This window comes from Eschrichtius robustus, chromosome 18, assembly GCF_028021215.1.
Source record: "Eschrichtius robustus isolate mEscRob2 chromosome 18, mEscRob2.pri, whole genome shotgun sequence".
In the NCBI taxonomy this organism is placed as follows: domain Eukaryota; kingdom Metazoa; phylum Chordata; class Mammalia; order Artiodactyla; family Eschrichtiidae; genus Eschrichtius; species Eschrichtius robustus.
This window is the reverse complement of record NC_090841.1, coordinates 33,673,129-33,697,891: the sequence shown is the minus strand read 5'-3', so window position 1 is coordinate 33,697,891 and position 24,763 is coordinate 33,673,129. Positions and strand designations below refer to the sequence as shown.

Here is a 24,763-nt window from a genome sequence, read left to right as displayed (position 1 = left end):
AGATAAGGTGACCATATGTGCGTGGGCTTATCTCTGGGCTTTCTATCCTGTTCCATTGATCTATATTTCTGTTTTTGTGCCAGTACCAAACTGTCTTGATTACTGAAGCTTTGTAATATAGTCTGAAGTCAGGGAGCCTGATTCCCCCAGCTCCATTTTTCGTTCTCAAGATTGCTTTGGCTATTCGGGGTCTTTTGTGTCTCCATACAAATTGTGAAATTTTTTGTTCTAGTTCTGTGAAAAATGCCAGTGGTAGTTTGATAGGGATTGCATTGAATCTGTAGATTGCTTTGGGTAGTAGAGTCATTTTCACAATGTTGATTCTTCCAATCCAGGAACATGGTATATCTCTCCATCTATTTGTATCATCGTTAATTTCTTTCATCAGTGTCTTGTAATTTTCTGCATACAGGTCTTTTGTCTCCTTAGGTAGGTTTATTCCTAGATATTTTATTCTGTTTGTTGCAATGGTAAATGGGAGTGTTTTCTTAATTTCACTTTCAGATTTTTCATCATTAGTATATAGGAATGCAAGAGATTTCTGTGCATTAATTTTGTATCCTGCCACTTTACCAAATTCATTGATTAGCTCTAGTAGTTTTCTGGTAGCATCTTTAGGATTCTCTATGTATAGTATCATGTCATCTGCAAACAGTGACAGCTTTACTTCTTCTTTTCCGATTTGGATTCCTTTTATTTCTTTTTCTTCTCTGATTGCTGGGGCTAACACTTCCAAAACTCTGTTGAATAATAGTGGTGAGAGTGGGCAACCTTGTCTTGTTCCTGATCTTAGTGGAAATGGTTTCAGTTTTTCACCATTGAGGACAATGTTGGCTGTGGGTTTGTCATATATGGCCTTTACTATGTTGAGGAAAGTTCCCTCTATGCCTACTTTCTGCAGGGCTTTTATCATAAATGGGTGTTGAATTTTGTCGAAAGCTTTCTCTGCATCTATTGAGATGATCATATGGTTTTTCTCCTTCAATTTGTTAATATGATGTATCACGTTGATTGATTTGCGTATATTGAAGAATCCTTGCATTCCTGGGATAAACCCCACTTGATCATGGTGTATGATCCTTTTAATGTGCTGTTGGATTCTGTTTGCTAGTATTTTGTTGAGGATTTTTGCATCTATGTTCATCAGTGATATTGGCCTGTAGTTTTCTTTCTTTGTGACACATTTGTCTGGTTTTGGTATCAGGGTGACGGTGGCCTCGTAGAATGAGTTGGGGAGTGTTCCTCCCTCTGCGGTATTTTGGAAGAGTTTGAGAAGGATAGGTGTTAGCTCTTCTCTAAATGTTTGATAGAATTCGCCTGTGAAGCCATCTGGTCCTGGGCTTTTGTGTGTTGGAAGATTTTTAATCACAGTTTCAATTTCAGTGCTTGTGATTGGTCTGTTCATATTTTCTATTTCTTCCTGGTTCAGTCTCGGCAGGTTGTGCATTTCTAAGAATCTGTCCATTTCTTCCAGGTTGTCCATTTCATTGGCATAGAGCTGCTTGTAGTAATCTCTCATGATCGTTTGTATTTCTGCAGTGTCAGTGGTTACTTCTCCTTTTTCATTTCTAGTTCTATTGATTTGAGTCTTCTCCCTTTTTCTCTTGATGAGTCTGGCTAATGGTTTATCAGTTTTGTTTATCTTCTCAAAGAACCAGCTTTTAGTTTCATTGATCTTTGCTATTGTTTCCTTCATTTCTTTTTCATTTATTTCTGATCTGATGTTTATGATTTCTTTCCTTCTGTTAGCTTTGGGGTTTTTTTGTTCTTCTTTCTCTAATTGCTTTAGGTGCAGGGTTAGGTTGTTTATTCGAGATGTTTCCTGTTTCTTGAGGTGGGCTTGTATTGCTATAAACTTCCCTCTTAGAACTGCTTTTGCTGCATCCCATAGGTTTTGGGTCGTCGTGTCTCCATTGTCATTTGTTTCTAGGTATTTTTTGATTTCCCCTTTGATTTCTTCAGTGATCACTTCGTTATTAAGTAGTGTATTGTGTAGCCTCCATGTGTTTGTATTTTTTACAGATCTTTTCCTGTAATTGATATCTAGTCTCATAGCGTTGTGGTCGGAAAAGATACTTGATACGATTTCAATTTTCTTAAATTTACCAAGGCTTGATTTGTGACCCAAGATATGATCTATCCTGGAGAATGTTCCATGAGCACTTGAGAAAAAGGTGCATTCTGTTGTTTTTGGGTGGAATGTCCTATAAATATCAATTAAGTCCATCTTGTTTAATGTATCATTTGAAGCTTGTGTTTCCTTATTTATTTTCATTTTGGATGATCTGTCCATTGGTGAAAGTGGGGTGTTAAAGTCCCCTACTATGATTGTGTTACTGTCGATTTCCCCTTTTATGGCTGTTAGTATTTGCCTTATGTATTGAGGTGCTCCTATGTTGGGTGCATAAATATTTACAATTGTTATACCTTCCTCTTGGATCGATCCTTTGATCATTATATAGTGTCCTTCTTTGTCTCTTGTAATAGTCTTTATTTTAAAGTCTATTTTGTCTGATATGAGAATTGCTACGCCAGCTTTCTTTTGATTTCCCTTTGCATGGAATATCTTTTTCCATCCCCTCACTCTCAGTCTGTATGTGTCTCTAGGTCTGAAGTGGGTCTCTTGTAGACAGCATATATATGGGTCTTGTTTCTGTATCCGTTCAGCCAGTTTGTGTCTTTTGGTGGGAGCATTTAATCCATTTACGTTCAAGGTAATTATCGATATGTATGTTCCTATTCCCATTTTCTTAAATGTTTTGGGTTTGTTATTGTAGGTGTTTTCCTTCTCTTGTGTTTCTTGCCTAGAAAAGTTCCTTTAGCATTTGTTGTAAAGCTGGTTTGGTGGTGCTGAACTCTCTCAGCTTTCGCTTGTCTGTAAAGCTTTTAATTTCTCCATCAAATCTGATTGAGGTCCTTGCTGGGTAGAGTAATCTTGGTTGTAGGTTTTTCTCCTTCATCACTTTAAGTATATCCTTCCACTCCCTTCTGGCTTGCAGAGTTTCTGCTGAAAGATCAGCTGTTAACCTTATGGGGATTCCCTTGTGTGTAATTTGTTGTTTTTCCCCTGCTGCTTTTAATATGTTTTCTTTATATTTAATTTTTGACAGTTTGATTAATATGTGTCTTGGCGTGTTTCTCCTTGGGTTTATCCTGTATGGGACTCTCTGTGCTTCCAGGACTTGATTAACTATTTCCTTTCCCATATTAGGGAAGTTTTCAACTATAATCTCTTCAAATATTTTCTCAGTCCCTTTCTTTTTCTCTTCTTCTTCTGGGACCCCTATAATTCGAATGTTGGTGCGTTTAATGTTGTCCCAGAGGTCTCTGAGACTGTCCTCAGTTCTTTTCATTCTTTGTTCTTTATCCTGCTCTGCAGTAGTTATTTCCACCATTTTATCTTCCAGGTCACTTATCCGTTCTTCTGCCTCAGTTGTTCTGCTATTGATCCCATCTAGAGTATTTTTAATTTCATTTATTGTGTTTTTCATCGTTGCTTGGTTCCTCTTTAGTTCTTCTACGTCCTTGTTAAATGTTTCTTGCATTTTGTCTATTCTATTTCCCAGATTTTGGATCATCCTTACTCTCATTATTCTGAATTCTTTTTCAGGTAGACTACCTATTTCCTCTTCATTTGTTAGGTCTGGTGTGTTTTGACCCTGCTTCTTCATCTGCTGTGTGTTTTTCTGTCGTCTCATTTTGCTTATCTTACTGTGTTTGGGGTCTCCTTTTCGCTGGCTGCAGGTTCGTAGTTCCCATTGTTTTTGGTATCTGTCCCCAGTGGCTAAGGTTGGTTCAGTGGGTTGTGTAGGCTTCCTGGTGGAGGGAACTAGTGCTTGAGCTCTGGTGGATGAGGCTGGATCTTGTCTTTCTGGTGGGCACGTCCACGTCTGGTGGTGTATTTTGGGGTGTCTGTGGCCTTATTATGATTTTAGGCAGCCTCTCTGCTAATGGATGGGGCTGTGTTCCTGTCTTGCTAGTTGTTTGGCATAGGGTGTCCAGCACTGTAGCTTGCTGGTCATTGAGTGATGCTGGGTCTTGATGTTGAGATGGAGATCTCTGAGAGATTTTTGCCGTTCGGTATTACGTGGAGCTGGGAGGTCTCTTGTGGACCAGTGTCCTGAAGTTGGCTCTCCCACCTCAGAGGCACGGCCCTGATGCCTGGCTGGAGCACCAAGAGCCTTTCGTCCACACGGCTCAGAATAAAAGGGAGAAAAAATAGAAAGAAAGAAAGAGGATAAAATAAAATAAAATAAAGCTCTTATAATACAAAATAAGAAAAAAAAATTATCAATAATACATGTATTTAGAAAAAAATTTTTTTTTAATTTTAAAAAATAGATTTATTAATTTTTTATAATAAAAAATAAGAAAAACATTATTAAGAAAAAAATTTATTAAGAAAAAACGTTTTTAATTTTTTAAAATAAAAAATGTGAAAAAACTTATTAAAAGTTTTTTTTAAATTTTTTTTTAAAAATAGAAAATAAGTAAAAAATTATTAAGAAAACATTTATTAGGGAAAAAATTTTTTTTAAGTTAAGAAACAAAAAACAAAAAAAAACGGACAGACCTAACCCTAGGACTAACGGTGAGAGCAAATCTATACAGACAAAATCTCACCCAGTAGCATACACATATATGCTCACAAAAAAAGGAAAAGGGGAAAAATTAATATATCCTGCTCCCAAAGTCCACCTCCTAAATTTGGGATGATTCGTTGTCTATTCATGTATTCAACTGATGCAGGCACATCAAGTTGTTTGTGGAGCTTTAATCCGCTGCTTCTGATGCTGCTTGGGGAGATTTCCCTTTCTCTTCTTTGTTCATACAGCTCCTGGGGTTCAGCTTTGGATTTGGACCCGCCTCTGCATGTAGGTCGCCTGAGGGCGTCTGTTCCCCGCCCAGACAGAACGGGGTTAAAGGAGCAGCTGATTCGGGGGCTCTTGCTCAGTCAGGCCAGGGGGAGGGAGCGGTAAGGAGGAGGCGGGGCGAGCCTGTGGCGCGGCAGAAGCCGGCGTGCCGTTGCAGCAGCCTGAGGCGCGCCGTGTGTTCTCCTGGGGAAGTTGTCCCCGGATCACGGGAGCCTGGCCGTGGCGGGCTGCACCGGCTCCCGGGAGGGGCAGTGTGGAGAGTGACCTGTGCTCGCACACAGGCTTCTTGGTGGCGGCAGCAGCAGCCTTAGCGTCTCATGCCGGTCTCTGTGGTCCGCGCTGATAACCTCGGCTCGCGCCCGTCTCTGGGGTCCGCGCTGATAGTCGCGGCTCGCGCCCGTCTCTGGAGTTCATTTAGGCGGTGCTCTGAATCCCCTCTCCTTGCGCGCCGCGAAACAAAGAGGCAAGAAGAAGTCCCTTGCCTCTTCGGCAGCTGCAGACTTTTTCCCGGGCTCCCTCCCAGCTAGCTGTGGTGCGCTAACCCCTTCAGGCTGTGTTCACGCCCCCAACCCCAGTCCTCTCCCTGCGCTCCGACCAAAGCCCGAGCCTCAGCTCCTAGCCCCCGCCCGCCCCAGCGGGTGAGCAGACAAGCCTCTCGGGCTGGTGAGTGCTGCTCGGCACCGCTCCTCTGTGCGGGAATCTCTCTGCTTTGCCCTCCCCACCCCTGTGGCTGTGCTCTCCTCCGTGGCTCCGAAGCTTCCCCCCTCTGCCACCCGCAGTCTCTGCCCACGAAGGGGCTTCCTAGTGTGTGGAAACCTTTCCTCCTTCACAGCTCCCTCCCACTGGTGCAGGTGCCGTCCCTATTCTTTTGTCTCTGTTATTTCTTTTTTCTTTTGCCCTACCCAAGTACGTGGGGATTTTCTTGCCTTTTGGGAGGTCTGACGTCTTCTGCCAGCGTTCAGTGGGTGTTCTGTAGGAGCAGTTCCACGTGTAGATGTATTTCTACCGTATCTGTGGGAAGGAAGGTGATCTCCGCGTCTTACTCTTCCGCCATCTTGCCCCGGACCCCCCTTGATATAGTTTTTAAAGTTTAATTTTCAGTGAGAAGTGAAAGGTCATTTAAGCATCATTTAAATTCATTTCTTTCTTATTTTTCTGATAAGTTCAGGTTAAATTTGTGTGGTCTTGATTAAGAATAGACAATGGAAAGAATTGTTCTCAATTCTAATATTCCCTGCTTAACCATTTTGTTGTGCGTTTATACTCTAATGGATGTTTCTTCTTCCTATTAAGCCAAATGTATGAAATAGCTAGCAGGTAGCAAGCTTAAGTTAAGAGTAAAGTCATTGTTTTCCTGATAGCTAACTTAGGGGGAAAAAAGTAAGTAGGTCCTCTTTTCTGGGGTTGCTAATTGTGTTCTATTTCCTTTAAAATGATCAAGCAGTAGTTTAGTAATATCTAAATACTTTTCTCTCTGCGTGTTTCTAAAGTTAACAAAAATAAAAAATATTTTAGAACTAGCTGGTTATCAATTTTCCCATAAAGCTATTGCTCTAATTACACATTTTTTTCCGTTAGCTATTTAAGTTGCATTTATTAAAATGTACTAGTCAGGGGTGATATTAGCAAATCAAATTAAAACTAAAACTTGTTTGTCTCTGAATAAAATAGAAACCAATTGTTTGCTTTTAAATTGGAGAAAATAGGAGATAGTAAAATTAAAAAAAAAATCCTCATTGTTCTTTTTAGTGCAAAGTATATTTATTCCAAAGTACTTTTTAAGGGAGCATTGTTACATTTACTTAAGTCTGCTAGTAATAATGATGAAGAAAACGTGACTACCTCTGATTCTGATAGGGTCCAGTCTTCATGTGTGTGATTAGCTCCTTGTGTTGGCTGGGTCGTCCTTAGAAGAGGGGTGGAATAATGTGAGTGCACCGATCTCTAGTATCTGTCACACTTTGATTTTCATTGTTATTTTCATTTCTCTCCTCTTATTATTATTTTTTCTTTCCATGTGTGTCTTCTTTGTTCTCTTGTTAGAGCCATACTTTGCTCGAGTGTCAGAAGCATTATCTAGATCCTAAAGAGTTTGTTCAAACCCATGTTGTTGGGCATAGGACTGATGGAATTGTGGTAGTTTTTTTGTTAGGAAAGGAATCAAAGTGTGGGAATCCTGGAGTTTTTGGGGTTGGCTATTTGACTTTTCCTCTGCATCTGTGTCCTCAGTGATGGCACGCTGTACCTCCTTCCTATGATATCTTCCGGGACTCCTGGAGTGTCAAGAACACAAAGGATCTGTGGTTTTATGCCACTTGTAAACTACCGTGTTAGTCTGCCACACTTGTACGGGTGCTGCTGTCAAAAGACACAAACTCCTAGGTCAAAAGCAAAGGACTTCAGTTACCCACAGCCATAGCAGTAGCTCAAGTATCAGCTTTGTCAACCCCAGTTTCCAGTTGCAGTGGGTTGTGTTATAGGGACGACACCCTGAGCTTAGAGAATCCAAGTCTGCTATCATGGGCAGTAGTTACTCTGACTGATGATACAGGCTGTGATGAGATCCATTCCATTACTCTCCTAGAGTATTTAATTAAGCCTGCTTGTCAGCAGTGCTTCAAGCAGCAGGTTTGAGGCTGCCCTGCAGTACTGACCTCAGGCATGCCTTCCAGGTCCCAGATCCCGTCAGCTGAACAAATCCCGTAAACCATCAAGGTCTATCTTAGGACACCAGGAGACTTTCTTATCTTCTTCTGTTGCTCTTTCATTCGGCCTGAGGTATTAATGATTGCACAGACTTCCCTTTGTTTAGCAAGGAGGACATCTGGGGCAAGTCTTTCATCTGTAGCAACCCTGGCAGTGAGTTAAAGCTGACCTGAGTGCCTTGCAGGGCTGACGCAGTGTCACTGATCACTTCAGCTAAAACCAGGGACACATTTCGCATCATCTGTTCTGATTCAGTGACTCATCGTAGGGATAACTGTCTGCAGGTGCACATATGTAGTGATCAGTGTTCTCTCCAGGAAACTCCCCAGAGTAACCAAAGTTGGCCTGGGTGTGCAGAGATGGCCACAGTTGCCTGAGGCTGTACATGTGCTGGCACTGTTTCCTCACACACCTGAGCATCTCTTATGTGCACCTCTGAGGTGTAAGTCATGGTGTTTTTGGAGAGAGAGGCAAGCTAATGCCTGGCTTTCCCACAAGATACATAGTTTTGAAGGTGCACATGGTGTTCCTGGAAGGAACATGTTGTTTATAGTTGTTGGGGACCCCCAATTGGGATCTCTATCAGTTGGGGGGCTACCAGGTGACAGTGCTTTCAACAAGGCCTCGCAGCCAGCTGATAAACTTTTGGGTTCTCAGTTCAGGAAATAATTGAGTCCAGTCTTTATTTTGGAGGGACTGTCTGAAGACATGGCTGCAATGGCAGGTTGTGTTACAGGAGCTTGGAGAGCACAGGTCTTTCAGAATGGGCTGTGGGTCTGCCTGCCCTTTTGCTCTGGAGGGGAGATGCTGTCTCTTTCTTCCAAGGTGGTTTGCTATACAGACATCCTTGTCAGGGTCTCGCAGAAGAAAAGCCATCTGTACGTCTACTTGCAATACATGCAGAGACACAGAGAGAATTGCCTGGCAGCAGAGAGCAGACCGTTGCACCTCCTTCTGTCACCTTTTTTGGCTTCTTTTCCTTCAGCCTGATGCTCCTGGTGTTGTTTCTGTATACACAAAGGTATGCATTTGTTGTACCTTGATGCTGAGTGAATGGAACAAAACCTTCACTAATTTCGGTTCATGTGATACTACAGAGTACTTATTTTCCCTACACTAGTTACTGACTAAAGGGAAAACATGTTTTCTAAAGTTTCTTAATCAGAGAGGAGAAGAACGAGTTCTGTAAGAGAGCAAACATGAATAAGGGGAGAGCTGGGGATGCTTGTTTCAGAGGGGCAAAATTCTTGTTCTCTTGTCTTTGGTGCTTTGATGTCGACCTGCAGCAACTTTAGTTTCTGAGCTTGATCACTTAAAATATAATTAAATCCTTTTAACCTTTAAACCTCCTGGTTTCTCAAAATTTGACTTAGTATATTCTTTAGATACTTATAGTTAGCTGGATTTTTGCTGTATTTCTGCAGACCACTTATTTTTACTATTACCTAGTAAAAATAACCCAAGTCTTGTAATTTCTTTACCCACTATTGAAACACATAGCCATTATCCTCTTTAGGTTTTTTTTTTTTTTTTTTTTTTTTTAATTGTGGTACAATATACATAACATTAAATTTACCATTTAAACCATTTTTAAGTTTACAGTTCAGTGACATTAAGTACATTCACATTATTGTGCAACATCATATCTTTGGCCTTTTAAAAAAATTATTTATTTATTTATTTATTTATCTTTGGCTGCATTGGGTCTTCGTTGCTGCGGGCGGGCTTTCTCTAGTTGCAGTGAGCGGGGGCTACTCTTTGTTGCGGTGCACGGGCTTCTCATTGTGGTGGCTTCTCTTGTTGTGGAGCACGGGCTCTAGGTGCACAGGCTCAGCAGTTGTGGCGCACAGGCCTAGTTGCTCCACGGCATGTGGGATCTTCCCGGACCAGGGCTTGAACCTGTGTTCCCTGCATTGGCAGGCAGATTCCCAACCACTGCGCCTTCCAGAGAAGCCCCTCTTTGGGCTTTTTAATATCTCGTGAAGATGTTAATGAAACAGTGGACAAGGATGGTAGATATATCCTTCTAAGATTCAGTGGACAGGAGTGGTTGGTAGATCCTTTTAGGATTCCTATGGTAGATATTCCTCTATTCTGGAATGTATTTTCCAAAGAAGCAAAAACTAGGAATATAATCCAAGTCTTCAGTGTCTCTGGAACTGTTACTAGAGGAAAATTATGTTATAGACACATTCAGGTCTTAACAAGTATCTTATGGTTACATATGAAAGTGCAGAGGGTGGTCACATTTAGAGAACAATAAGAAAAACTGAAAGTGTTCTGCTAAATATGAACTTCATTTATAATACTTATGAGTTAGACAATTTGAAAATGATACTCTTGCTGAAACTTTTTGTATGGAACCAAGACTGTTCATCTGGGTCCCTTGAGAAGCAAGGGATTTGATGTGCAGGGGACTAGGGGAAATGCCTTTAAGGGAACCTGAAGAGGGAGTTGGGGGAGGCTGGGAGATGTCAAACTCAATGCGGATCTGACCCCAGGTGAAGGAGAGAGGGAAGGAAGAAGCGTTGGGTGGAAGTGTCATAGGTTGCTGTGCATTTCTGTGAGGACTTGGCAAGGTGGTTGGGGAATCCTCCAGCCAAAGTCCTGGGCATCCCAGGATCAGGCACATTTTAGTAATCTTGCTGTGATCAGAAGTTGGCTGGGGGAGCCCATGGGAAGTGCAGCTCCAGCTCACCTGTTGTGATGGATGTCATAGGGCAGCAGCCAGGGCTGTTGGTCATTTATACTCACTGCAGTCAAAGACTGAAAGTGCATTCTCATGGCTGCCGTAAAGACAAAGTTTTCTTAACTTAAAAACAAAACAAAAACCCCCAAAAACCTCTTCACTCTCTGTGGATTTCATTGAGTTCAATTACAGAATAGCTCTTTGAAAATTTGATGGATTGAATTTCTTCCATGATAGTAGGGAAAAATGGCGTTTTTTTAATGTTAAAAAATTGAGATATTTCCCCCATTATACAAGTAGTTTAGGTTCATTAAAATGTTAAAACCAGAGTAGGAAAAAAAATCACTCTTAGTTCAATTATCACTGTACTTTGAAATATGTTACTTGGCAATAATCGACAAATACGACATTGAAACAAATAAGTTACAATGCCTTTTTGAATTTAGCCAAGTTTATTAGCTTCTGTTGTTTCCCTTACCCCTTAAATGCTCAAAATGTACCCAAGTTTAATTTTGCAGAGACCAAGTGAAGGTCTTCCTACAATGAATAGTCATATCTTGATTTACTGTTTCTTTTTGTTTCAAGTATCTCCTACCCCCTCAAAAAAGTCAATGTTAACTAGAGTTATTTTTAATATCAAGTAAGTCATTCGTACATTTAATGAAGGACCAAATGAAGAATACAGAGTATAGTAGAACGTTTATCTTTAGGATCATTGTTGGGGTGTTCCAGAAGGATGCAGAGATCAATTTATTTTAATTCCTCTCTTTTTTACCACTACTTTTATTGAGGTTTGCAGCATTTTGGTTACTGTATCTGTATGAATCAAAATGTTAAACATATTAAAATGGACTAGTAAATAATACGCCATTAAGCTAATAAACATTAAAGAAACAGAGTAAAATAATATACTAACGTGAACTCATGTTGTCATGTGGAGCACACACCGACTAAACTAAAAATAACATTTTTGTCCTAGAGTATACTGCCAATTTTCTGAGTCTGTGTAATACATTTTTTCACTTATGCTACAATAGACCACCAAAAAGATACACTTAATTCACGACTCAAGGTAACTGCAAAGTTTCATAGTTAACCAGTCAATTAGTTAATTATTCAGAGATTGCCGTTCAGGGTTCTGCTAGATATTAGAACTATAAAGATGAATGAAATACACTGCTTAAGTCCTTAAGAAACTTATTCTCAGGAATTTATAGCTGGCTAATGTTTCATATGAAAATTGCGATACTAGGAGTTTCAACAAAATGGGAGAACACAGAAGAAATTCATGATGTCTCAGGGGGAGTGTCTGAATAAACATTTAAAAATCCAAGTTCTGTCTTGAACCCAACTGTTCCTGTTCATATAAATTAGGGCCTCTTGAATCCTTCAGTTTATTTCTCTGCCTCTGTATGGGATATATGCAGTTACCTCAAGCTCTGACTTGTCCTCTTACTGTGTCTATCATTTACCGAATATTTAATTGGAAATATAAGTAAAATTATAGGACTTTACATATGCTAATATACTTTACTCTTTCTGTGTTTGTCTACATGATGTAGTAGTCTATTTTAGTTTATATTCTGAATTAACGCATGAGATTTTAAAATTCTTTGGAGTTTCTTTAGTTGCACTGGAGGCAAGATATTTCTCTATAAGCATCATTTACTCATTTTAACTTGATAATGTAGAATTTGATTGTGCAAAGAGAGACAGATGATTTCTGCTATGGGGTAGAGAAGACGAATAGCGGTCTAACCTGTGTCTTCCGGGCCCAGATAGTAAGTATTCACAGATTCTGATAGAATTTTTATTTAAGTACTTTACTGGTGCTTGTTTCCAGTCTGAATTTAGCTTAGGAAGCTGATATGTTTTCATTGTAGTATAGCCATCATTTTACATGTGAAAACATGTTATATTCAGGATGAGTATGTTGGCCAAGTGTGAACTTTCTAAAGAATGTTTGCTTTTGCTGTTTGTTGGATACCTTTTCAATTCCTTCCACATAATCATGGAGAAAGCATCTGTGCTGGTGGCCTTTGAAAAACCTGGACAGGCCTGTGTTTGAGGCTCAAGAATCACTGCTGTTAGTATACCTGGAATTTTGTGCTTAAACTTGTTTGTCTGAAAAGGGTTGGGAACCAAAGGTTAAAGATGCATAAAGTGTTTATTTTTTCTCCTGTTTGTGTTGCACATAGTGATAGCAGTAAATTAAATTGTGTACTAGAAGAAATTTAGGTGATACATATTCACATATGAAGAAACCTTCTCACTTCATTTTCAAGGGCAGAAAGCTGCTTTGCTGATTAAGTGATGTAAATTCCGGCATGTGTCTTTGTCTTGCTGTTTAACCTCTTTCTACTTCTAATGATTTTCCTTTGATCATTTGCCTTGTTCTTAAGATTGCCTTTGACAAGCTCTATCCCTCATATTGAATATCTTTGAGATTTTTGCTTACAGTTTATCTACTTTGTCCCCTGTTATATGTCTTTACCCTTCTAGTTTACAACATTGCTGACATTTGTCCCACTATTTGTAATTACTGTTTTGGCTGCTTATTTTCCTAATCCTTGGCTGTGTGGGGTTTGCTGGTCTCAGCTTTTGTAGGACATTTTCAGTCTGTTGCTGCTCTTGAGGAAATCCTCAACTGTCCTGAATTCTAGCTGGATATGTGCGTGCCTGTGTGTGCAGACACATCTTTACAGCTAGAAGTTACGTTAAAAATACCTTTTCTCATGTGAGCCTCCTTTTTATAATTGGGGCAAGAGTAACAAATGAGTTTATAGCATTTACTTTCCAAATCATTAGAACTGAGTACATATCTAACACCTAAAGATGTGTCTTACTTATAAGCCTTGTTTAAACCAAAGGTTAATAAGCAGTATTTCTAAAGTATAAAGGTACATATGGAGCAAGGAGAATATTTTAGAGCCAATCTTAATCGTATGCTTTCATTTACTGGTTGCATATGGTACATGTGAGAAGGAAAATGTTTTCCATGTGCAACAGCAGTTCTGTCCCTTTGTAGAAACTTCTTGTCAAGTCACCAATTTGCCGGATGCAGTGGTAGTTATCTTCTTTGACCTATTAGAGCATCTGACACAGTTGATCACTCTCCCTGTTGACACGCTTTTCTCCCATTCTTCCAGGACACCACAGTCTCTTCATTTATCTTCTACCACGTTGATAGCTTTTTACTTTTCTTTAACTCATTTCCTCAACCTTCAAATCAAAACCTACAATTGAAATGTCCCAACCAGTTCTTGTACCTCCTCTTCTCTCTCTTTACTACTCTCTCGATGATTCCATCTAAGATCTTGGTTTTTACATACAAATGCTATGGTAATCTCTTTCTCCAACTGGAGTCTCCTATATCCAATTTCCTTTTCTAGTTTTTTCGATGAAGATCAATAATAGACAATATTTCCAACTTAACATCTCCAAAACTTAAGTCCTGATCTTTCTTCCCAAGCCTGTTTCCTCTGTTTATGCTGATATTTTTTCTATCTTAATAAATGTCAGCCTTTGAATTGCCCAGGCAATTCAAACTGTGGATTCAATCTTGCCTCCTCTCTTTCTACAGTAGTGATTTCTGTCTTTTTCATTTCGTAACTGCATCCCTAGCACCAAGAAGTGCTTAGTAGACATCATTAACAGGCTTGGAAGGAATGAAATGCATGAGCTAGTAAACAGAGAAGGTCTGGTACCCAAAGATAGAACCTTCAGATAACTTAGGATGCTCCCAGGAGGGCAGAAACTCTTGTTTTCTTACCCTTGTCAGTTCCAGAGGAAGGTAGCTTTTGCCTGCTGTTGAAACTGTTAGTATGGCATAATTAATGCATATTAATGGAGATCATATATGCTACATTTTTGGAACATCAAACAGAACATAATGATTAATTCTTTATGATGAATATCACAATTTCATTATTTCCTTGAGCTTCTGTTAATATTCCAGCATTCACTAACTAATTTCTTAAATGAATGTATGATTCCTAATGTACATTTCAATCTCAGAATTTTAAAAGCAGGATTTATCCTATTCTCCTGTGAAATTTGTTTCTTTCCTTGCATTTTATGTCTCTGTTAATGGTCCCACCTCCTATCTAGTTGAACAACAAAGGTGGGAGGACTTGTAAATTCTTTTCTTATGCCTCAACCGCATATTCACCCAGCCATCAAATGTTTTTCAAATGTTGTTCAAGACCTCCTCATTGCTCAACGAAGCTACTTCTCTGGTAGCTTCTTAACTTGGATCTATTACCTCTATTATCGCCGCTCCTCTGCATAAAATCCTTTACGATTTCCCCTATTTTCAGCTGAGTCAGAAAGTTCTGACTCGGCACATGAAGCTGTGCCTCATCTGTCTGGCTTCATCTTTATTGAGTCCTTCCCCTGCTCTCCCACTTCCCGCCTTACAAACTGCTCAGGAAGTCTGAATTCCTTGTAATTCAGCAAAAGAACCTAAGTCTTTGAACATGTAAATTGCTCTGCTTTAAACATCTTGGTCCTCCTTTTCATCTGGCTGTCTCCCTATTAATCCTTAAGAGTCAGTACTGTTCCTCAGCTGTCCTTGTTTTTATTTACTGTCTCCACATTCTCATCATATACTGAGCACATCTCTTACAGTACATAGTATATTTGTGTTACTGAACCTACTTATCTTCGCTAGGGTAGGCAACATGTCCTATTTTACCTTTTTAGTTCCTGAGCCTTTTCTACTGTCTCTAGGAATTGAGTTATATGGGATAGATGCCAGACTGGCTCTCACTTATGCTGGTATGCTCTGCCAGTGTGAAATCATGTGATAAAAAAATGTCTAAATGTCTCAATATATGTATTAGAAACCTAGAAGGAACTCTTAGGTCTTTACCTTGATTATAGAATTTTTTATCTGTAAGGACATTAATCAATACATTTTACTGTATGTAGACATATGTTTACATGATATAAATTAATCAAAGAGTGGTTGTAGGTCATGATAGTGGCAAATTACTGTTACAATTGGGAAGGGAGCCTAAAGAATTAAATTCATTATTTCAGCTTAAGTCAGTTCCTAGTTTCCCTTTTGTGAAAAATTGCCTTTTAAAACGTTTCCTGGGAATAATTTGGATGATTCTTTTCCCTTCTTTCTCCTCAATTTCATGCTAATATTATTCTACACATATCAACTTTCCATTTAGGTGATATTTGCTGCTAATTTTTATGTTGTTTATTTTTGCTGCTTTCTTTGAGTTGTCTATAATTTGCATCTTTTCCTGGAAACCTGGTGACTAATACTAATTTAATTTCTCTGAACGTAGAGAAATTAAATTAGTATGCTAATTTAATTATTTGTATGCTGTTTGAGATCTTTTAAAATGCTGAAGAAAACATTTGTGGGTATTGGGTAATGACTGGCAAGGAAGTGGAAAGAAAGCATTTTAAACTTGACTTTTTGACATGAACTGGTTACAGCTGAGTTGAACGTGTACTGGAAAGGTAGACGCCGTTTTAAGTTTTTTCTTTTTTTCTTTTAAATATGTTTTCCTTTTCCCTCTTTTTCAAGTTTTGACAGTAGAGGCATGCTGGCCAGATTTTAGTGTTTAGATATCAAATAGAACAATTACAGTATATTTCAACCAGCAGGAACTGAGACCCCTGTTGGTGTCTTAATCCCAAAATGGCATTTTAAATTCATATAAACCTTGCCTTAAGGGATGGAGAAAGGACAATTTAGGGAACAGCATGAGGTTAAACACATTGATCAGTAAGCTGGTCTTTCTTGTTAGATTTTGGTAGAATGTGGACTTAGAAAAATAACATCATCAACAACAGCAAAGAATTCTTTGCTTCTCTAGAAGCAACCTCTTTTGCTTCCATTATATAGATTTTGGATAATGAAAAGATATAATTAAGCCAGGGATTTAAAAAAAAGGAGATCCAGGTTGAAAGTTGGAGTGTTAAATATGAATGGGAAAATACAGCGATTTTTAATTTTCGTCATTTAAGTTATATACTAAAGCATTTAGTTAGCTATGTTATTCCTTTATGTCTTCTTAATAAGCATAACACACGGTAAGCCGAATTTTTGTCAAAGTGTAGGAACCATTGCCTGATAAGTTAACGTCTAGTAATTGGCTGTGCAATGTTCATAATATAATTTTTGGTTATAACAACCCCATTAACTAGTTTCAGGCCTTTGTTAACTCTCGTTGACTTAAAGTCTTTGGGTTCCTCTTGATGAATGGGAAATTATTTTATTATCCTATTTTAGGATAGGATCTATCTAAGGATATTTGTAGTTTTTCAACTAGTGTGTGTTCAGTTTATGTCTTATGTGTATGGAATGATATTTTTGGACAAGAACTTAACTTTTGGTTGGAGTGAATTAAAAATTCCACTGCAACTATATTTCTTGTCTAATTTATAATTGACTAAAATATTTTACATACAAATTATCGTTTTTATAGACTCACCTGTGAAGGAAGATATTTGATAATACTTGGAACACAGCCTTGATGTTTCAGTTCTATTACTCCTTCTTTAATGTCAGAATCCAAGTCTAAGTCTTGCTGTGTAATTTATTGTAGGTAGCATGTATGCAGCTTATCAATGCTCTTGTTACATCTCCTGATGATTTGGACTTCAGGCTTCACATCAGAAATGAATTTATGCGTTGTGGATTGAAAGAGATATTGCCAGTAAGTGTCCTGCTGTCTCCTTATTGATATTTAAATTAGAGAAGTACTTGAGTAGGGGGAAATTTAGATAAATTACCTTCAAGAATAATTTATCTGTGGGAAAAAAGGCTTGAGTATAAAATCTATTTTTGAAATAGATGATAAGGTTTGAGTATTGTTTAACACTTTAAGTGTTTGAATGCTGTAAATCAAGTTGAATGGTTGGTTTATTGTTTATGTTTTTCATTAATTTTTTGCACTGTTAAAAACAAAACCGTTCCTTATAATTCCTATTTAATATCTCTAGAATTTAAAACGTATTAAGAATGATGGCCTGGATATCCAACTTAAAGTCTTTGATGAGCATAAGGAAGAAGATTTGATTGAGTTCTTCCATCGCCTCGAAGATATTAGAGCTGAACTTGAATATCCTTTTGTTCTGAAGTCTAATCAAATATGTAAAATTATTGCTAACCCTTAAACAGCCCCCACCCCATAAAATATTAAACTTCTGAAACCATTTCTAGATAAATGATATAAAATCAAACCTTTATTGAATCAGAAGGATGTTTGTATAAACCTTTTTTATTATTTTATGTGTGTTTTTGTGAATACATGCCTATGCAAATGGATGTTACAATCTACAAATGGATGCTTTTTAGACAAGCCTCTTATGTATACATGTACAATCTGTTCTTTTTGTTTGGCACCTCCCCTCCCCCTAGCGCCTTCATCGTTAGGAATAGGTGCCCTTAGCCTGCTGGTTAGTTCCACCCCGTACCTTGGGTGTACCCTCATATGGGCCTTTGTTAATTCTGTGCATCTGCACCTGTCTGTGCTTGTCCAGAGATCTGCCACCTTTCTGTCTTCCACTGGGGCTGCCCCATGGTAGGTAATGCCTAGCACCAGCCCTCTTGGTCAGGGCTCCCCCAGAACCCAAAGACTTCGTTCGCAACCAGCTGCCCACTACTCTTTCTGCCAGCAGTATCTTGGCTCAAGAGAGGAATATTGGTTGGAGTTGATTGTGGAGGAGGAGCCAGGAAGTGTCAGGTCACGTTGTCATTTGCACATAGTTTTCCCTCTATTCTCATTCCTAACTACATGTGTTTTACTATATGCTGAGTATATATGATGCCTATTTTAGGTTAAGATACACAATAATCTTTTGAAGCCTTACAGAGCAGATTCCGTGTCACATTATTGCAGTTGTTCGGTATAGAGGATAAATAAATCCACATATTCCTTAATCAGTTTACTGAAGCGAATGATCTTCACAACATGGTGTGGAACACAGTTAAGGAAACCAGAGCAGAGGGATATTTCATTTCAATTCTGCAGCATCTTTTGCTGATTCGAAATGATTATTTTATAAGGTAAGAGGAAGCTGTATTCTAATATTTTCTTTCACTAATAAAATTCTTTTAATTGTGAAATTCACCTGATGTTTGATTTGGGCAAGCAAATATTTTTAGGTTTTGTATTTCTTTCATAATATTGATTCATAGAATGCACTGTTTCCTCTGGGCATATATTTAGGTAGAAGATGGTATAAAATGATACTACTATTACTTTCTAAGCTCCAGCAGATTCTTGGTTACAACTTTTCAGCTGAATAAAAATGCAAACTAGCAACAAATTACTAGTTTACTGCGTGATGAATAATGTTTTCTGGTTAGTCCCTAGGCAGTAGGAATGGCAGATACTAAACATCACTTTTATTAGTGTTTAAGTAGCTAGCAAGTTCCTTAATAATGCAGTTGTGTTTAATGTTGCTAATGTATCAGAAAGCTAGACAAATGACTTTTCAAGTTTGATTATATCCTAGGCATCTTGAGCGTAACAAATTGCTTACAGAAAATAATTGTTTATCCATGTCTATCTGTAGTTAGATATGGATAGTAACACTTAAGCTGCTGGATTGTTATGAAGATTAAAATGGTAACATGCGTGAGACTCCTAGCCAAATATCTGGCATATGGTGTATGCTCAATAAATGTTCTCTATACCCTCTTAACTCTTTTATTACTGTTTTATGAAGGAAGCTGAGATCTTTGAATATAAAACCATTTTGGTCACCTTTAATTTAATTTTGCTGAAATTTTATTCTCAAATACTATGGGTAGTATGTCTTTTCTTACTCCAATTTCAAGTAGAAGGAGTTGCTAGACAGTCTCATTCAGGCTGTGTCCTCTAGGTGATGTCAGAGGGTGTAATTTAGGTTTTTGATGTACCTAACAAGTGAATAGAATAAAAGTCTAAACATGGTAAAACTTTAGGTTCTTCGAGATGAGTACAGATCATCCACCCTACCTCTTTCCTTTGTAGAATTGGGAAATCCCAATGGTATTCTAAAATAGAGTTCAGGAAGCTGTTTTGAGACTTCATTTGCTTCTTTCTCATATTTTATTAAAATAAGACACTTTAAATATTTAACCACTTTATAAATGCTAGATAAAAAATACTAATACTTGATTAATAATATTTTTAAGTATCATAGGTACCCCACTAATTGTAATACTGTACTCTCCTGAAGATTTACCTAAAAATAAACTTGAAACTTCCATTTATTCTAAAGTAGCCCCATCCTTTTCTTGATACCTGTGTGGTTGGTCCTGTCAACCTCTGACTTTTTGCCACTTGAATTTCCAAGAATTTAAGACTGCTGTTTGCTTTCGAAGTGTTGAATGTGTCTATAGTGTTACAAAGGGGGTTATTTAATCCCTTCATCTGTGTTCTGGGGGGCATGTGGTTGTGTCTAACTTCAAAACAGATTAAAAAGCACAACTGTAGTGGGGCACGCTCAGGTGAGCCTTTCACTTTAGTGGAATCAAGAGTCTAAAGAAATATTACATTGTAGCATTACCAAAGTGACCTTAGTGAGGCATAGAAGTTCATCTAGTTTGGTCATTTTTTGAGCAGTACCTTTTAAGTTTGATACTCCTCTATGTTGCCTTCTTTCTTGGCTCTTTAAGCCTGAGGCCCTTGGTCTTTGTTCTAGATATGGTTGCTATGAAGGCAGAATTCTTCCCATGACTGCTGTAGTGAAGATGATCCCATCGATTCTTTCCTATGTTCCAGAATTCTCAGTTATTTATTACTATTATTGTTGTTGTTGATTCTTAGAGTGAGTATATATTTATTACAAGATAGAGTCAGAATTGTGGTCACTTACATAACATGTTTATTATATATTCATCCTTTTAATTAACATACAGTAAATTTTACTCTTTTTGCTGTGCAGTCCAAGATTCATAAATCTTTTTCTTTTGGTTTTACCTTCAGTTTTCGGTTTTACTATCTCGAATGGACCTAGATTTCACCTTTCAGAAATATTCAGTTATCTGAACATTTTCGATTGATGAACATTTAAAATTAATATTGACATTAATAAGTACAATTTTTGAAGTTTTTTATCAGTTAATTTTCATTGTAGAATGCAAAATATTCTCATTTAAAAGAATTAGTGGATAGGAAAATTAAAATCTTTGCTTATTTTCACATCTGGAACGAAAGGAAATTTTACTGAAATGGAACTCTATTGGAGAATGTACATCAAAGGTCCCCAAGAAAAATCAAATGCAGTAAGATAATTGGAAGGTGGATATAAGATCAAATTCAATTCTGTAACAAATTATTAATGGCTTATTGTGTGCAAAATAGCATGTTAGTTGAATGTGCATGGGAGATAATTTCTGATATTTGGTAAAAAAAAAAAAAAAAACTGCAGAGAAAGTGAAGGTGATTTCAAAATATTCTCCAACAAAAATGACTTTTATTAATGAAGTAATGACATTTATGTTTATCCCTTAATTAAGTTGTTTACATATTCCTCTGACATATTCACTACCTTATCAATATCACTCATAGAGATTATTTTCTAGATTTACATTTCTGGAATCCAGAAGTACATTGTTCTTTACTAGTATTGCCTTACTGAAAGACTTTTTGCATGAATTTTCAGCTACATTATAAATGAGCTCATAATTTAGGATGGTGGAAGTGAGAAAACACTTAATGACATTATGTTTTTAAAAAAATTACACACAATAGCTTGTGTTAATTTAAGCCTTGTTTTTATTAAAACAACATCAAGATAACATTAAATAAGAGTAAAAAAGGGACAGAGTGCATCATCTCAGTTTTTAATTGTGATAGATAGAAACATGTGTGCCATTTATGTACCTCAAGTGTAAATGTGGTTATTATAGCTAAAATATTAGGGAATGGGAGATTATTTCATTGAAAGAAGTTGAAAAAATTGAGGAAAGCATTGATAATACCTTCTTGCTTTAATTTGTATCCAAGAATACTATGTCTTGAATATTTTTACTCTATGACAGTTAATGAACATTGTCTTATTTGCTAATGTTAAGCTGTACTGAATTTTATTCAGCATAATGGATGGTTTATTAGGTACCAGGTAAATAGGTCCAGGGCAGTACGTCATAGTATACAGGGAAGGAAATCTCAAGTAGCTGGAGGCATCATCTCATACGTGGTGAGAAGGAGTTGGAGAGGAAAACTGTGCAAAAAGTCATTGAGAAGAAATAGTCCTAAGTGGTGGTTCGGATGGAGGACTGTACTCATTAGAATATTACCCAACCTCTCTATCACTCTCTCTATCACTGTAGTTTGGTTTTGTTTGTAAAATCTTCTGGATATTTCTATCACGTTTGTTGGCTTGAGTTTTAAGGGATGTTTTTTAAGCTTATTACTAACACAGGTGGATTGAACTTAATTGTACTAACACATGAAGCCTATTTGGGGATTTTAATTAAATTTAAATTTTGGACAAAAATTGTTATACTGAATTTTTCTAGCTTTCTTTTGAGTAAGGAACATTCATTTGATATTGTTTATAATTCACAGTATCACAAGCATTCTAAAAACAGTGAACTGTATGGTTTAAAGAACCTTCCAGATAATTTTTTAGAAAATATATCTTTTGGTTTGTATTAATAAAATGAATTAATGGTAGCTCTTTCAGTATGGCACAGTGATAGGTTGATGGTCTCTGCTGAGGACGCTTTTAAGTACATATCACTTCATTTTAATATTCTCTTTCTTACTGCCTACTAATTAAGTCAAGATTCTGACTTTTGTAAGAAAATGATCTTTAAAGCACACTGTATTTATAGCTAAAAGATCATAAAAAATATAATGTGTTAAAATCATTAGAAGGAAAGTAGCAGTTGTATTTACTCTCACTCCCATGTTAGATCTGTATGTCAACTGTTGAAACTATACAATTGTATATTATTGAACTAGAAATCAAGCTACTGAAATATTTTGTTTTGATGTAAAGCTACACTAATAGAGTGTACATTTATTCTTTTCCTTGGTTCTAGGCAACAGTACTTCAAGTTAATTGATGAGTGTGTATCCCAGATTGTACTGCATAGAGATGGGATGGATCCAGACTTCACATATCGAAAAAGACTAGACTTAGATTTAAGTCAGTTTGTTGGTGAGTGTTTCTCTGTTATTTAAATGGAAATACCTTATGCCCCTTACCCATGGGTTAGTGCTAGAGTGTTGTTTCTCACAGTGTGACCTGTAGACTCCAGAGGGTCCTGGATACCTTTTCAGGAGGTCCTAATAGTCAAAACTATTTTCATAACAATACTGAGACAGTTATTTGCCATTTTTACTCTATGGATATTTTCAGAGCAATATTGGGGAAACTGCTGGTATTTTGTTGTGAATCAAGGCAGTGGCACCAAACTGTATTAGTAGCCATGGGATTCTTTATTCTCAGTAAAACAAAAGAAATGAAACAAAAAAAGTGCCATTTTTTATTTAAGAATGTCCTTGATAAAGAACTAAAAAAATGTTAATTTTATTAAATATTTACCTTTGCACACACATCATTTCAATATTCTGTGTGAATATATTCAATATTCAATATATTGTATGTGTGAATCACTTGTGCTGCAAACCAGAGTCCAACAGGAAATACTTGTGTAATCGTCTGAGTTGCCAGCTGAAATGCCTGCTTTTTTTTTTTTTTTTTTTAACTTTGAAAAAAGGATTGTCATACAAATTCTGGCTACTCAGATGTGAGTGTTTGGCACACACTTTCCTAAAAATGAAATGAAATGTGTCTGTAACTTCAATGAAAATGACAGAATATGTTACCAATGATAAAATTGCAATATTCAAGTAAATATTTGAGTTTTGGAAAACTTGTACTTGCTACCATCATCTTGGCAGCTTTGCAGTTTTAAATTTTTTTCTGATGAGATCAGTGGTGGTATTACCCTATCTGATTATTTTGATATTGTATGATGAGATGTGTCACCATTTGGAGGATCTGCATGACTCTGCAAACCACTCTTTCCCAAATGACCAGGGCTTGATGTGTCTAAATGATTTAAAAGTAACAGAGTACAAAATGGTCATTGACATCATACCCGATTCCACATTGTAACTAATGTTTAAGAAGTTACCATATGTCAAATCTTGGTTTAACATTAAAAAGGAATATCTATTATTTGCGTGAAGTTGTTTTTTCTTCATATAATATTTGAGTTCAGGAAGAAATGTGGAATGTATAGAATGAGAAAGGAGTAGATAATACTAGTGAGACTGATAAAGTGAATACTTGTTTCTCTCTGCAGGAGAGAAGAAATTAGGAGTTCCTGGGGGTGGGAGGGACATAGAAATGAAGAAAAATATGCTCTAAATATGCAGCAAACTAAAATGTGGAATGATTCTGAACAGTGTCTGAAGAGAAAACTTTTTCTACCAGGACATTAGGAATATTTTTTCTTGAGTAGGTGAGAGGTTTTGACATTGAATTCTTGAGAAGGAACTACTATATAATCTTTGAATACTTCTTGGCTACATAAGTGAAACATGTTACATAGTTATAATAAGTTCATTGTGTTTATTGATTATAAATGTTTAGAATAAACTTATAGACACAATGCAGAAGACTTAAATACAGAAGAGAGTGTCCCTGTATTTACACGCTTAGGTGAGAGAAGACAGTAGGGGAGACAGATATTGGAAAGTATAGGGCACAGATAACTCCATATATTAAAGAGGGATTCAAGAGATGCTGTCTGTGCAACAGGAATCAGAGGATTAAGTATTAATTTAGTGCTACAGAGCCAGCCAAATGAAAGTAAAAAATTATCAAAAATTGGGATTAGATAGGAAACAGTGTTTTCTTATTTCATAGTAGGAAGTTATCTATAATGTCCTAAATAGTTAAATCAGAAAATAATGGTGTACACACTTTATTTAGAGTTAGGAAGCTAACCACCAGAGCTGTAAGAGGAAGCATTTAGGAAGCGGGACTGAGTTTTGGACGCAATGATTTGGTTGACTCTTGCTTCTCCTAACTTGTTCTGTGGTATGTTTTCTTAAACCATGTTCATTATTACTTTCATTAAAAAAAGAAAGAAGGGATACAGTACATTCATAAGACATCCATAATGAATTCATTCATCATATGAATTACTTCTCCTGCAAAGTATCCCATCATGTGGATACATATCAGAGCTTATTAGTCAATCTATTATTGGTGGGCATTTAAGTTATTTGCAGTTTTTTGCTAACATAGTATTTTAATGAATATTCTTGCTTAAAGGCAAAGTTCTAGAAATACATTACTGGGTGAAAGAAAATATTAATTTTAAGTTTTAGTACATATTGCATAGTTTCTCATCAGCAAAGTTCCTTAATTATACTTCCACTGTTTTTAGGAGAGTAGGGCTCCCTGTGCTATCTCCAATACTTGACATTAGGGTTCATTTAATCTTTGCTTATTTCTCATTAAAAATTTTTATATTTTCATATTACTAGGGAAAATCAAGTATCTGTTC

General features: G+C 37.1%; 1 protein-coding gene across 3 annotated transcripts in view; it reads left to right on the top strand.

Moving 5' to 3' along the window:
* The window catches only part of DIAPH3 (diaphanous related formin 3), a 568,557-nt gene that overhangs the window by 181,438 nt on the left and 362,356 nt on the right, over positions 1 to 24,763 (top strand). For all 3 annotated transcript variants that reach the window (XM_068526481.1, XM_068526480.1, XM_068526482.1), the window contains 4 exons: positions 16,846 to 16,952; positions 17,239 to 17,357; positions 18,188 to 18,304; positions 22,280 to 22,398. In XM_068526481.1, the coding sequence (XP_068382582.1) occupies positions 16,846 to 16,952; positions 17,239 to 17,357; positions 18,188 to 18,304; positions 22,280 to 22,398 (462 nt within the window). The remainder of the gene's footprint in view (positions 1 to 16,845; positions 16,953 to 17,238; positions 17,358 to 18,187; positions 18,305 to 22,279; positions 22,399 to 24,763) is intronic.